The sequence below is a fragment of the Carassius gibelio genome, chromosome A16, assembly GCF_023724105.1.
Source record: "Carassius gibelio isolate Cgi1373 ecotype wild population from Czech Republic chromosome A16, carGib1.2-hapl.c, whole genome shotgun sequence".
NCBI lineage: Eukaryota > Metazoa > Chordata > Actinopteri > Cypriniformes > Cyprinidae > Carassius > Carassius gibelio.
The window spans coordinates 3,423,204-3,439,753 of record NC_068386.1 but is presented as its reverse complement, the minus strand read 5'-3'; the positions used below and the strand labels follow the sequence as shown (position 1 = coordinate 3,439,753).

The 16,550-nt window shown below is 34.7% G+C and overlaps 1 protein-coding gene across 1 annotated transcript in view; it reads right to left on the bottom strand.

Annotated features, from left to right (window-relative positions):
* The window catches only part of LOC128030179 (CUB and sushi domain-containing protein 3), a 231,452-nt gene that overhangs the window by 38,082 nt on the left and 176,820 nt on the right, over positions 1–16,550 (bottom strand). The window contains exons 54-57 of the mRNA XM_052617664.1: positions 14,025–14,198; positions 12,722–12,895; positions 10,875–11,060; positions 4,804–4,977 (exon numbers count right to left, since the gene is read on the bottom strand). Coding sequence (XP_052473624.1) covers positions 4,804–4,977; positions 10,875–11,060; positions 12,722–12,895; positions 14,025–14,198 — 708 coding nt within the window. The remainder of the gene's footprint in view (positions 1–4,803; positions 4,978–10,874; positions 11,061–12,721; positions 12,896–14,024; positions 14,199–16,550) is intronic.

Genomic DNA, 16,550 nt, shown 5'->3' with positions numbered 1-16,550 from the left:
TTAAAAACGTGAAAAAAAAAAGAAAAAAAAAATCTGAACATTTAAGAAATATATATATATAAACCTCTTTTTTTTCTCTATAAATTGTTTCCCAATAATATTAACTTTATGCCAAAAATATGGGAGTTTTGTTTTATTGTATTTTTTCCAGATGGGTTAACTAGAATTAAATTAATGCAAAAATATCAAAAACTCCAATGAAAGCAGGCACTGCATGAGAAGTGGGGTTTTCTTATCTTAAACAAAAAGATGGAGCTGAAAACGCTTTAAAATGAAGCCAAGATACAACTGGCTAACTTTATTAAACCTACAGTGGCATACGCCTTCTAAAATTTCCAGCAATTGAGATGCTAGATTCCTGACGAATGTCCCAGAAATCCAGAACACAGTCTCAACATCAAACCTCCCGAGGAGCGCCGAGCATGTTCACACAGAATAAAGAAGTAATGCTAGAAAGACACAGAGAGCCCTGAGGAAAGTGTTCTTTCTCAAAGGTTGCTCTTTTCTATGCTCAGGAGGATTTGAGATATGCTTCATTTAGGTATCAACTTCATCTCTGATGTTCCTTATGAACATTCCTTAGTAAAAAAAAAAAAAGAAAAAAAAGAAAAGACAAAACAACTTGCTATACACTATAATTAAAATGACTGCAATTAGCATAGTTTAGATTAATCCCAAATTATAATGAAAATGCAAATTCTAAATAATATCTATGTGCACTATGATAACTAGATACAATAATTTGATGATGACATACAATGTTAAACAGAATGTAGTAAACGATACATTCAGTTTCACATACCATTTACAAAAAAGCACTATGAGAAAGCCAGTATAGAGTATAGTGTGCAGTTCTGTACAGTCAAAAAGAAAAAAAGCAGACAGTGGGAGAAGGATTGAGATAAGAAGAGAAGGAATGAAAAAAAAGAGGAAAAACTGCCAGCTCATGCTGTTTTTGGGTCAGTGGTTGATGCAGCACATGCAGCGCTGCATACATACAGATGAGCACAGAGATGAGTGTGTGATTCTTACAAACTTTTTGAGAGTGTAAATGCATAATTTTCCTTTTTTGAGGATGTTTGGCTCATTGTGTGTGCATAATATGATTTCTATTCTTTCTAAAAAAAAAAAAGTATTTTATAAACACTGTGGCTGCTTTTATTTAATTAAGAATACAGTAAAACAGAAATGTTGTGAAACATCACAATTTAAAATAGTTGTTTTCTATTTGAATGTATTTTAAAATGTTATTTATTCCCGTGATCAAAGCTGAATTTTCAGCATCATCTCCTTCAGTCTTCAGTTCAGTGTCACATGATCCTTCAGAAATCATTCTAATATGCTGATTTGCTGCTCTTTTGTATCAGTATAAAAGTTTTCACTGTCACTTTAGATCAATGTCATTTCCTAAAACATGTCAAATGTACTTATAGAAATTCTTATATGTTGATTTGCTTCTCAAAAATTATTATTATTATTCATACCAAAAACATTCTTTGACGAAAGTTCAAAAGAACAACATTTATTTGAAATGGAAATCTTTTTTGACATTATAAATGTATTTTCAGTCACCTTTATATTTATATATATATATATATGTACACTTCCCTAAAGGATTATTAGGAACATCTGTTCAATTTCTCATGAATGAAATTATCTAATCAACCAATCACATGGCAGTTGCTTCAATGCGTTTAGGGGTGTGGTCCTGGTCAAAACAATCTCCTGAACTCCAAACTGAATGTCAGAATGGGAAAGAAATGTGATTTAAGCAATTTTGAGCATGGCATCGTTGTTGGTGCCAGACGGGCCGGTCTGAGTATTTCACAATCTGCTCAGTTACTGGGATTTTCACGCACAACCATTTCTAGGGTTTACAAAGAATGGTGTGAAAAGGGAAAAACATCCAGTATGCGGCAGTCCTGTGGGTGAAAATGCCTTGTTGATGCTAGAGGTCAGAGGAGAATGGGCCGACTGATTCAAGCTGATAGAAGAGCCACTTTGACCCTTTGAAAGAGGCTACAATTTGCACGAGCTCACCAAAATTGGACAGTTTGAGATACGATTTCTTTTGAGACAATCAGATGGTAGAGTCAGAATTTGGTGTAAACAGAATGAGAACATGGATCCACCATGCCTTGTTACCACTGTGCAGGCTGGTGGTGGTGGTGTAATGGTGTGGGGATGTTTTCTTGGCACACTTTAGGTCTCTTAGTGCCAATTGGGCATCGTTTAAATTCCACGGCCTAACCCTAACCCTAACCTGAGCATTGTTTCTGACCATGTCCATCCCTTTATGACCACCATGTACCCATCCTCTGATGGCTACTTCCAGCAGGATAATGCACCATGTCACAAAGCTCAAATCATTTCAAATTGGTTTCTTGAACATGACAATGTTCAAGAGTTCACTTTACTCAAATGGCCTCCACAGTCACCAGATCTCAACCCAATAGAGCATATTTGGGATGTGGTGGAACGGGAGCTTCGTGCCCTGGATGTGCATCCCACAAATCTCCATCAACTGCAAGATGCTATCCTATCAATATGGGCCAACATTCCTAAAGAATGTTTTCAGCACCTTGTTGAATCAATGCCATGTAGAATTAAGGCAGTTCTGAAGGCGAAAGATGGTCAAACACAGTGTTAGTTTGGTGTTCCTAATAATCCTTTAGGTGAGTGTATATGACATCGGGATAGTTGAAATATAGTTGTCTGGACTGCTTTTATGAGGCTTCAACTGTGTATTTTTTTATCTTTTTCAAGATATGAATGTGAACTGTAGGAAAAGTCTCATATTTGGCACGATATCAGTGTAAGTAATAATGAGTGTTTCATTTGTGCATGAAATATTTCTTTAAAGAAGACAAATCTGTGCAAGTTAGCTGGAATCAAACAGACAGCTTGTCAGTAAGAAGAGATGGTATAATGCAGCCGCAGAGACAGAAGTCATTATTCAGTTGAACTTTATTAACTCATTTTAGACTGACACATAATGACAGGAAATAAGAACCGAGACAAAGATGAGCTTCATTCAATAATGTGCTCATTCAAATGTATGAGTTCTCTTCAAACACGAGTCGAGGTCTGAACAAGCAGATACAAGGACTTTTGCATTATATGAACAAAGCAATAAGCCACAAGGAGCCATGCATTACTGTGATTTTACCACGGGAATGGAAGAAGCTTTTATGAAACAAAGAAAGCTGCAATAGGATGTAAGATTTGGTTTGTTTTTTCTATGAGCAGGTCTATTTTGAGTCTATTTTGGGGTGTTTTTAAACACAAGGTATAGCAGAGCATCTAAAACCTACTCAACTTTGCTAAAATTACCGTAATGCACTGCCTTTCATTGTTTATTTCTTCATTATATTAATTTGAGCTATTTCAAAGCGCTTCACAGCCTACAAACATGCAGCAAGAGAACCAGAAAAACAACCATCACTTGGCAAGCTAAATATGACAAATAACAGGATAAAATTATGATTTCAAATTATTTGTAATATTACTTTTTATATCTACAGAAACCACACTCTCTCTTTCTTTTGTCCACAAACACAGAGTCTTCTTGTCAGTGCTGCGTCGCTACTTAATCAATTAAATCTTTAAAAATATCAACATTGCCAGTGTGTGCCACTGAGAAATGTAGTTAAAATAATAATGCTACTTTTTGTAGAGATGTTATATACACTGCTGAGAGCCACAGTAATCGCGCACACACACACTCTCTCTCTCTCTCTCTCTCTCTACTGCATAGAAACATCTCAAACCTCCATTACTACATTACTAGTGCTAAATGACACGCTGGAGTTAGTAATAAAAGTCTGAGGGACTCTTTCAAATTAGCAACAATAGCTTCAGCTACAGCTACAAAAATTACAAAATAGTTTTAGGAACAAAAACTGAAAAAAAAAAAAAAAAAAAAAAAAACGAAATGTCTAAAGATATGGCTCCCTGGTATGAGCAGAATAATTTACAGTGGACCTTCGAATGATTGAAAAATAAACATCTGCAGTCAACACTCGGGAGCCAATTATTCCATACATGAAAGAGCAGTATAACAAGCAATGTGATAAAATAAACTGTTGCATGATAATAATAATAATAATAATAATATATTTTATTAATAAAAATAATACTAATGATCAAAACAACAATGCAAACAAAAACTAAATAATTATTAATAATAATGATTCAAAATAATTATATTGAATTTATTATTATTATTAACAATACAAAAACAACAATAATAATTAGTATTATTATTAATAAGCAACATTGTATTTATAATAATTAAACATTAATAATTATAGTGATTTATGTATTTAATTATTATGAGATAATAATAATAATAATAATAATAATAATAATAATAATGAAAATAACCTCAATACAAACAAAAAATATTAATACAAAAATAATTATATTTATAATAAAATATCAAATAAAAAATAACTTTGTATGTATTACCATGTAATCGATTTATCTATTTTTATTACGAATAATAACATGCATTATAATTATTATAACAAAAAATAAAAAAACAAAACAAAAAACATTAATACACTATTATAACTAAATATTAAATGCATAAATACAATATATGAATAATATATTAGTAATGTATTCATTAAGAAATAATAAATAAGGTTAGAAAACAATAAAAATAGATAGATAGATAGATAGATAGATAGATAGATGGATAGATGGATGGATAGATGGATAGATGAATAGATGGAAAGATAGATAGATAGATAGATAGATAGATAGATAGATAGATAGATAGATAGATAGATAGATCACCTGAGCAGTGAGGCTGAGAGCCGCTCCATTGGCCGTTCAGCTGGCAGGCGCGGGTGGATTCACCAATCAAAACTCGCTCTTCTAAACACCTGTAGTGAACTGTAGACCCGAAGGTGAATTTATCCCCCATCACAACCGCATGAGGAGGAGCTCCAGGGTGACCACAGTCCACCTCTGCAGGACAACACCATCAACCAGCAGTCAGTTTCTTCATCCAGATATTATCTTTTGCATTTCATTAAGCTTTAATATTTACGACAACGTGGTATCAATGCTAGGATTACAGTAGAATTAAAGGGATTGTTCTCCAAAAAATGAAAATTCTGTCATTAATTACTCCCTCATGTCGTTCCAAACTAGGGATGTCAACGATTAATCGATGATCGATTAATTGTCGATAAGAGATGCAATCGATTAAGGCTATCGATGGTCGGTTAACCGATTCAATGTTGGGCTGCGTGCGGCTCATGCGCACTCAACACGTGCGAGCGGCTGTGAGTGACGGTGACGATATATAAAAGCATCATCATTCATTCACAATGTACAAATTAAGCTTTAAAGTACATTAAAATAGAAACAACATAAAAGTTCTTCAACATTAAATGCAATAGAAATGTAGTTACTAATCATTTCATCAGATAACTGTTTTATATCGTGCGCTTTGCAGGGCTGCGGGACACAGTGACAGGACAGGTAGTCTATTCATTCCTACAACTTGTTAATTCATTCCTACGAATTATTAATGTGGCAATTGTCCATGTTTCATTAATTTTGTTCCCTAAATAACCCATGATTTAAGTGAAATAAGGGAACAAATTAATAAATCGAACGAATTCTTAATTCATGAAATCTTTAATTTCCCTTCCCATGTTTACCACAGTAAGAGATGCGAAAACAGTTATTAAAAGCGAAAGATAATAAAATAAACCTGGGAAATTAGAGGGTTAGACTATGAAGATTTAGGAAAAGAAACGATGCCTAAATACTGAATTTGTGGAAATTCGTGACCAACCGGCAAACCAGAACAAAACCGCGTAAATGAAGACTATGGGGTCCAAAAGCATGGTCGCGATCTAACATTTTCCAGTTAACCTATTATTCCTCTAATAAACAAAGCTTTTATACCACACTTGTCATAATCAGATCTTATCATTTCTAAATAAATAATTGCTGGATTCAAAACAGCGATTAATAGGCGCTGTGACCGACACATTCCTGGAGCATTCACTGCTGTCACTAAACGGTGACGCCGAGCATCGTTCACAAGTTTCTGCATGGACCTGACTAGGGCACAGGTTCTAAGCCCTGGGACAAAATGGGATGCTTTAAGGAAAATTTATAGCCTACTAAGTAATAGGCCCAACATAAAAATAACAATTTGTTTTCATGTTTTTTTTTTTTTTTTTTTTAAATAGGCTATGCGAAATATATCCGACTTAAATAGGCTAATTAAGATTAACGGATTTAAAACAGAAGTGTGGGCGCTCCATAAGTTCACAAAAAAAAAAAAAAAGGATGACAACGCATTCTGTTTGTTTGCTTTATTTTACAAGAGCACAAATCTTCTGTTTTTATTGTGAGTGTGCACAAATGAAAGTAAACACTTTTGCGGAAAATATATATATTTTTTTAATGTCTCAGCTGTTTCGATCGCCCCGGAGCCTGCTGCACACGTATATTCTAGCGATTCAAACTTACATCGCAGTCTGTTCATTATCAAAATAAAATGTCAACTAAACATTAAAAGGTTACACTGGTCAGTTTAAATAGACCGTAGTATACCGGTCCACTCTGCTGTTATGCCAAGGACGTTTTTGCTCATATGAAGAGGATCATCTTTTCCGTCTATATGCGAATGCGTGTTAAGTACAAGCCTAGTTTACATTATAAATAATAGTTTAACATTCAAATACATTGCGAATATGGAAACGTTTCGATTTGTGCCGAATGAGACATGAGCAATAACCTCCAAATAAATCTAGCCAAAGCCGCGCTCGCTCATCCTCGTCTGCACGCATGCACTGTCACGATCTAATGCGCTGTATGCCGGATTTTTAAAAATCTGACATTTTCTAGGACAGAATCCAGCAGGATCAAATTAATGTGAGCAACTGTGTTTTGGTGCAGCAGCGCCGATGTAGTTCACTTAATGTGCAGCGCAGTCACACGCGCTCCACATTTCGGATAATTTTATACAATAATGTCAGTTGAAAACATTGCAATTGTGCTTTAAAATACAACAACGAGCACCACAAAACCATTTAAAGAGGCGCGTTCAGCGTTCTCCGTGCGGGATTGGAAACTGTCAACAAAGTAAAATGACCTCAAAAGTATGGCGCGCTCTCTTCATTTTATCAAATGATCATAATCGCATCTATTCATTTTATAATCCTGCTACTAGCATTTTATTCAGACTAAAACCTCTTTAATTCAAGTGAGAAAGCGTTTTGTGTGTGTGTGTGTGGCTTTTGCACATCCTGTCATACCGCTGACTGCGTGCCTGCAATAGACGCATTTTGCAGTATTATGGTTAACGATTAATCGATTAATTGATCGTTAATTTAAACGACGATCGATCATGGAAATAATCGAAATTTGACATCCCTATTCCAAACCCATAAGACCTTTGGTCATCGTCTGAACACAGATGAAGATATTTTTGATGAAATCTGAGAGCTTTTTGTGATTTACAAGATGAAGATGAATTAAGCTTTTATGGGTTTGGAATGACATGAGGGTGAATAATTAATGACAGAATTTTTATTATTGGGAGAACTATCCCTTTTATTATTGTTGTCATAAAAATATTAATATAACAATATATTCAAATAATTCAAGTTTACATTACATGTTGTTAAAGCAGACAGATTAATATTTTTGGAATACTTTCAACACTGATTTTTGGTTGAAATCCTGAAAAATACACAAACACGACTGAATGACAATAAAAGCTGACTCATTTCGACTTTGTAAATGATTGGTGTTTCCAGATCTGCTGAAATGTGCAGCTCTTCTGTGAAGGTCTGCAGGCACAGATTCTGTGTGGGTCTGGCTGTAACCCTCTCAGAGGATGTCATGAAAAACAAGTGCTGCGTGGGAGAATTTTAGCAAAGGACCTCGTACTATGCAACATTTGCAAGGTTACAAAGAATGCATCTCTAAACTATCCCCCTTTAAATCACTGCTTTTGAATAACTTCGCCTGCAACAACAAGACAATTACTGGACTCGCCACATATCTTCACATATATTAATATATTTTATATGTACTTAACATATGATGTTAATTTTGATTTTATACATATAAATACAAAAGTGTGTGTGTATGTGTGTATATATATATATATATATAAAATATAACTGTAAAATAATGCAAATAATAAATAATAATGTTAATATAAATGTATTATGAATTCTATATAAAATAAATTATATAATATAATTTAAAAGGCAGATCCTTTTCCTATTTGGCGCCAAACTCTGGAATAACCTACCTAACATTGTTCGGGAGGCAGACACACTCTTGCAGTTTAAATCTAGATTAAAGACCCATCTCTTTAACCTGGCATAAACATAACATACTAATATGCTTTTAATATCCAAATCCGTTAAAGGATTTTTAGGCTGCATTAATTAGGTAAACCGGAACCGGAAACACTTCACATAACACCGTACTTTCTACATCATTAGAAGAATGGCATCTACGCTAATATTTGTCTGTTTCTCTCTTGTTCCGAGGTCACCGTGGCCACCAGATCCAGTCTGTGTCCAGATCAGAGGGTCACTGCAGTCACCCGGATCCAGTACGTATCCAGACCAGATGGTGGATCATCATCTAGAAAGGACCTCTACTGCCCTGAAAGACAGCGGAGACCAGGACAACTAGAGCCCCAGATACAGATCCCCTGTGAAGACCTTGTCTCAGAGGACCACTAGGACAAGACCACATGAAACAGATGATTCTTCTGCACAATCTGACTTTGCTGCAGGCTGGAATTGAACTACTGGTTTCGCCTGTCAGAGGAGAACTGGCCCCCCAACTGAGCCTGGTTTCTCCCAAGGTTTTTTTCTCCATTCTGTCACCGATGGAGTTTCGGTTCCTTGCCGCTGTCGCCTCTGGCTTGTTCAGCTGGGGTCACTTCATCTACAGCGATATCATTGACTTGATTGCAAATAAATGCACAGACACTATTTAAACTGAACAGAGATGACATAACTGAATTCAATGATGAACTGCCTTTAACTATCATTTTGAATTATTGACACACTGTTTTCCAAATGAATGTTGTTCAGTGCTTTGACGCAATGTATTTTGTTTAAAGCACTATATAAATAAAGGTGATTGGTTGATTGATTGATAAAATGAATTTACACACGCACGCACGCACACACACACACACACACACACACATATATATTAATACTCAACATTGTATTTATAATAATTAGATATGAAAAATTAGTGATTTATTTATTTAATTATTATGAGATGATAATAATAAAAATAATAATAATACTAATAATAATGAAAATAACCTCAATAAAAACAAAAAATATTAATACAAAAATAATTATATTTATAATAAAATATCAAATAAAAATGTATTTCCATGTAATCGATTTATCAATTTTTACATTAATAATAACATGCATTATTATTATTTTTATTTTATATATATATATATATATATATATATATATATATATATATATATATATATATATATATATATATATATATATATATACATACATACACAAAATGTCAATATAAAATATAACTGAAAAATAATGCAAATAATAAATAATAATGTTAATATAAATGTATTATGAATTCTATACACACACACACACACACACACACACACACACACATATATATATATATATATATATATATATAATATCTTCACATATCTTAATATATTTTATATATATTCTTAACATATATTAATGTATATTTTCATTTTATACATATAAATACATGTATGTGATTACAACAAAATATCTACATTTCAAAATATAAAGATTTTTTATTTATATGCAGGTATTTTCCAATACATGGAATTTTATATATATCTTAATATATTTTAGATATTATATATTAATATAAATTGTATAAATATTAATGATATTCTTTTTAATTATATATATATATACTTAAATATAAATATTAATGTCAAATATTGGAGCTTAACAGACATGGTCCTTGTACTGTATGACAATTACAATTTCAGAGTGACGTTTTATTTGTCTAATTGTTGAGAAAAGACCAGCGGTAGTTGATTTGTGTAGTCGTGCACATCCCAGCATCATTAATTCATCTCTTGTGAACTGCTGAAGACACACACATAAGCTCTTCAACTCGATTTAGCTAAGCTTCTTTTCAGGCCTGTTTTTGATGTTTGCTTTCCTTTGAATTGGAAATGCACCTGAATAAAACCGAGGGGGTTAAAAATTTTCATTATATTCATCAAGCTGACAGGGGAAAAGAGGATGCTTATTAAAATTCCCAGTTAAAGATCAGCAAGTAGCCTCTGTCGGCTAAACAAAGTGCAGAATTACCTTGTGTACACTTGAGAGAAAAACAAGACTAATAGAAGGATTGCTTTCTTTTCTTCACGGTGTAAGTAGCTCGGTGGAAACGGACAAGAAACAGTCAAATTCAGGTTTGAAGCAATTACAGGGACAGAGATGGAAAGCGAGAGCAGGAGGCAATTACTATCTCACAGGCAAATGAACACGTCTTTCTAATGAATGTGAGCTCCGAGCCTCCACACCACTCGCTCCAGACCTTAATACTCCTCGCTCTGGCAAAGGTGTGTTAAATTCACCTCTGTCCACCGCAGAAACCCCATGTGTCTGTGCTGGAAAACTTTGAAGGCTTTTATACAGACAGCCAAGACTTCATCATAAGAACTCTTTGAACCGAACGCTGCACTTGATTGCATGTTAGCTAACCTGTGACATTTTCCTGCGGCCTCTCAGACAGAAAGAGTTCAAAGACTGTCAATGATAAAGAGCCAAAATAATGAGAAATAAAGTGTTGGGAGAGAACCCACACAGACGTACCCAGGCATTCTGGTAATGGCTTGTCCCAGTAACCCACGGGCTGACAGGTTAGGACTGATGACCCGAAGAGGTTATAGCCGGGATTGCAGTCATAGGACACCACGGTCCCGAAAGTGAAGTTCCCGTACTCAATTTTGCTCTTCCTGATTGAGTTGGCTGGTATACCAGGATCTGTGCAGTTGACAACTGAAAGAAGCAAACAGATGCTATAAAAGCAAGAAGAAAAAAAGAGCATTTAATTGAATAATGAACAGGGTTGCAATTGTCAAAATTGAAATTAGATACAAAATAGACAATTATAATCTAAACATTGATGGAGAAGTATCTGATTATATTTTGATATATATATATATATATATGTTTGATTAAAAAATCAAATAAAAAATTATTTTTTTAAATCATTAATTAAAATTATTTTTATATTTAATTAAAATCAAATAAAAAATGCAATTCTTAATTTTACAATTATGTTATAGAGTTTGTTCAAAATGTCATGAGGGTGCTGGAGGAAACACACACACACACACACACACACACACACGTATATCAGAATAGATCTCTATGAAAGATAACCTGGAGAGTTTTTCACGTTTTAGCAATTGGCAGGAACCTTGAAAAACACTTTGTGAGTCTGAAAGCTTTCACTGTTTTTCTGAAACCTGTATAAACTTTAGAAAACATTACACTGTATGTCATCCTTTGAGTGTTTGTGGAGAATTTACGACATGAAGTATAAACATTTCATAATATAATATTTTCATTTTTTTTTTTTTGTGCTTTCACATATTCTCTACCAAGTCAAGAAAATGTCATTTTTGTATGCTGCTGTCTTTGGTGTCACAAGCTGCCACGGAAAGGACACAACACTGTCTATATGGAGTCACAGCACATGAATTATTACACAAATGTGTTTCGAGAGGAAGTTTTTTAGTGAATAACCACTCAGTTGTTTCTTCACACAAGGCCTCCACAAAATCTATTAAATACTATACATATTAAAGGTTTAAAATACTTTTATGATTATGTTACAGTGTTTAAAATCTCATGAGGATGCTGCTGTAATGTGGGTTTGTAATGAAATGATTCGTAACATTTTTATAATTGTAAAGAGTAACGATGCAGCACATAAAAAAAATATCGGAGTAAAAGTATTAAACTCAGCGAAAATATGTACTGAAGTAAAAGTGGAAGTAGGAGAAAAAAATAATACTCTAGTAAAGTACAGATACCGCCTTTTAGTACTTAAGTACAGTAGTGAAGTAGTTCTACTTCGTTACTATACATCTCTGGTTAAATCAAGACTTTAACTTATGTAGTAATTTTAATGCTAACCTAAAATTGAATCCAAATGTAAAAAAAAAAAAAAAAAGGAAAGAAAGTGGACACTGTTAGTCAGCTACTATATCACTGAAGCTGCATTAAAAAGAAGTAAAAAATACAGTTTCTTCAACCTTATGGTGAGATAAAACCACTTATTTGTTCATAATCATTGGTCAAAACCAAATTCCAGTCATGTAATCAAGCCATCATCACTGTTGATCACTTCATCCGGTCTGTTGTCAGAATCAAACACTACAGACGATCCTCTGAGACACTCATAATCACGCCGGTGACAAAGCAGAGATTAGATTCAAAACATACATCTTATCGTCTGATTTGCCGGGCTAATCTGTTGCTATTCAGACCATGACTGAATGAGATACTGTTGGCTGAAAAGAGGGCCAGAGGGCTCTCCGAGCTGAAATTGGTCATTCCTTTTTTAACTGCGGCAGCCTGAAAGTCATTTCCATCACTGCCACAGTGCTTACATTTCACTATAATGAGAAAAGAAGTCATTTGGCCCAAACCTCGGCATGTGGGAGGCTGCTGGCTCCATTGGCGGTCTGCCTGGCACTTCGCTTGAGACGGGCCTTCCAGAATGTAGCCGTTATTACAGAAGAAGGTCACCACGTCGTTCAGGTTGAAGCCGTCGCCAACAGTGCGGCCGTAGATAGGGCTGCCCGGATGACCACAGCTAACGGCTGAAACACAAAGGAGAAAATTACTGTTTGCATACACCAACTTACTCCGTAATATAACTACACTGAACTACTACAGTTTTCACTCAGAAATAGCTGGCAAATTTCACAAACAACTGTAAAGAAATGGCAAGTATCACACTGAATTCATGGTAGTACAAAAACTTGAATTAGTATTTTCTTGTAACACACACTCCAATTACTCACTTTTAGTGTATTTTAATGCATTTATGTTTAAAAAAAATCTTTAAATCCAGCCATCATATGAACAATTAGTAATACTGATTTATTTTCACAAAGCTGAAGTACTTAAAACTTTCTTAATTTCAAGATATCACTGACAGCAGTAAACGAATCAATAAAATGATTCAGTGATCTTATTCTATCAAAAATTCGTCACATTGATGTAAACCAGTCATACAGTGAATTTGTGTGTCCCTTAAATTGATTCACTGAGAAGAGCCGGCTGATAAGAATGATTTGTTTGTGGACTGGGCTGCAATGTTTATCCTGCATACAGTACTTTTGATTCACTAAAAATAGTCATAAGAGTCGTTTGTTTATAAACTGGAGTATATAGAAGTGCTGTTAGTCTTTAATTCTTCTAAAAAGAACCATTCAAAAGAGTAATTTGTTTGTGAATTGGACTGCACTGCTTGAAACATCTGAAACATTTGAAAATTGTAGCTATGGAAGAAATTCATATGAAAAAATAACTGTGTATATTTGTGTTCTAATTTCGAACATTTTCTAGATCAAAAGGTTTTTATGACGAGAATTCAGTCCTTACTTTTTTCTATAGACATATTTCCATCAATTTGAAGAATTAGAATTTTCAATGCTCGAAAAGAACATTTTCAATGCAGCTTGTATGAAAACATTTACCTAAGCAGCTTTGGATTCCGGCAATCATAAATAAAACAAAGCGAACATCCAAATCACCCACACAAAACCAGGTGGAGTTGGTGTTTTCCTTCATCAGATGTTTCATTGGAAACATCAGGATTTGTGTTTGATGCCTGTCGTGGGCTGAATAGGGGGTTTGTCTGCATTACATATCAAACTAATCCTCTTGGATCCAAACCAAACTTCCCCCGATGCGTATTACTCATGTACTGTGGAGAGAACTCACACACACAGGACGGGAGCAGACCGGACCAGTTGTGATCCTGTTGGCAGATGCGCACAGAGGAACCGATGAGCCGGAAACCTGGATTGCACTGGTAAACTACCGTGTCCCTGTAGCCGAAGTTTTCACCGATCACTTGACCGTTCACAATTCTTTCCGGAGAGCCGCAGTGGCCAGCTGGGGAAAAACATTGAGAACATATATAATATATACAACATATATAATAGAGCCCGACCGATATATCGGCCGGCCGATATTATCGGCCGATATGAGCTAATTGCATTTAAATCGGCATCGGCGTTTATAACGGCCGATGAAACATGAAAAAACAGAGTCTCATGCTTCACTCATGTTATGAGTGTTGCATACTTTGCCCACCAGAGGGCGGTCTGCAACTCCAGAGTTGACAACAGCGCCAGAAATTCACTACAGAAGGACAGCCAAGCCACCCAGGTGAGTCTGTCGTTCGTCATGTGAAATGATTGTAGATTTAGTTCATACACTGTATATAAAAACGGTGTGGTAGTTCTAGCTAACGGTCCTATCATTATCACTTCTAAATATTCTGCAACATCACTTACAGCCGCTCATGCATTGCTATATTAGATTAGCCACAAAGCTAATACCATGTTTATTAGTGGAAGAGTGCGAACGTTAATAAGAGGTCAAACTATAATGTTAGCATTAAAATTATTCTTATTCTATTGCGGTGTGTTTCCCACATAATGACCGCGTAATGGTCCTTTCACACAGGACGCGGTATGCTGGGTTCAGCGTTGCCCTTCAGATACAACGCGATTTGCGCTGCGCTGCGCTATGGCGTTGGCGGAGTTTTAATAGTCTGTTGTTCCTCCTTTCGGTCAGCAGCAAACATGTATCTGTCCCGTTGTAAGAAGCGAGCGATAGCGCTAGTCCAGCTGATGATAATTAAGAGAGAAGCAAGGAAGAGAAGGCTACCCTCAGGTCCAGAGCACAATTTGGTGAATTCAGGCTGGTTATGTTACTCTAACGCTAATATAGCTTCCTTTTTAGCAGGCCCCTTAAATGCTTGCTATTAACTTGTTTGAAGGTGGTTCTTCTCAAAATTGACAGCGGTGTGTTCATGACACTAACGTTAACCATTCAACTTCGAATTGATTCCGTAATCTTCCGGTAACAGTAGGCTAACTTTACGTTCGCCAGCGCATGACGATGTTTTGATTCAGACTGCACAAAGAGAAGAGGAGAAGATCTACGGGTCCATTGTGAATATGTCTGTGAGAGCAAATATAGTGTAGTTACAGTAACTACAGTAGGTGCGTAAGAAATGATTAAACCAGAGGGGACATGTAAATAAATGTGAGCTGAACACGCGCTTTTTTTTTTTTTTTTACATATTGTTTCAAAGCAGCTTTACAGACATAACAGGAAAATGTTGAAATAATATAGTTAAATATAAGTAGGTAATACCTATTGCTTGACAAATAAAAAAAATATATAAATTTCTCATTTTTGCCTATGTAGGAGATCCCTGTTTATTATTATTATAATTCTAATGATGACATGAGTAATGATACATGGTGATATTATTAATACACATGCTTATTCTTTCTCTGTCTCTCTTTCTGCCCTACAGATACCTGAAAAAGGTGAATGCTGTAGCAGCAAAGTGTGGGACTACTTCTGCAAATACTTTAACTTTAGTATTATAATTTATTTACAGTACACACACAGACTGTTAAAACCAGCTTCAGCTGGAAGAAAGTAAAAGTGTTAAATGTTTAAAACCAGACTGTTTTTTGATCATTAAAAAATATATACTTTTGATGTGCAATTGTTTAGTCATTGATACCGTAATCTAAGGCTTTTTTTTTTTTTACATAAATCCCTTCTGGAAAATGGTTTATACAGCCCACATACATAGAACAGGTAGATATTTTGCTATTGAATGTTGTGTAAGTGCAGTTTATAGGAAATGGGTCTAATATCCAGTTTACTTTCAAAATCAAAATATCGGCTTATAAATCGGCTATTTTCGAGTTAATATCGGCATCGGCATCGGCCCCCAAAAATCCATATCGGTCGGGCTCTAATATATAATGACAATTTGAAACGTTATTTGAGCAGCAAATTAGCATATTAGAGGGATTTCTTAAGGAACATGTGACACTGTAGAAAATGCAGCTTTGATCACAGGAATAAATTACATTTTCAATACATTAAAATACAAAACAGTTATTTTAAATTATAATAATTTTTTAAAATTTTACTGTTTTTTACTGTATTTTTATATTATATATTAGTGAGCAAATCTATCTATCTATCTATCTATCTATCTATCTATCTATCTATCCTAGCAACATGCTAATAATGTTAGAAACATGCTAGTCACATGCTTATCATGCTAGAAACATGCTATTGACATGCTAGCAACATGCTAATCATGCTAGGATCATGCTACTAACTTTCTTATCATGCTAGAAAAACATGTTAGCGACATGCTAGTCACTTGCTAATCATGCTAGAAACATGCTAGCGCCATGCTAGTCA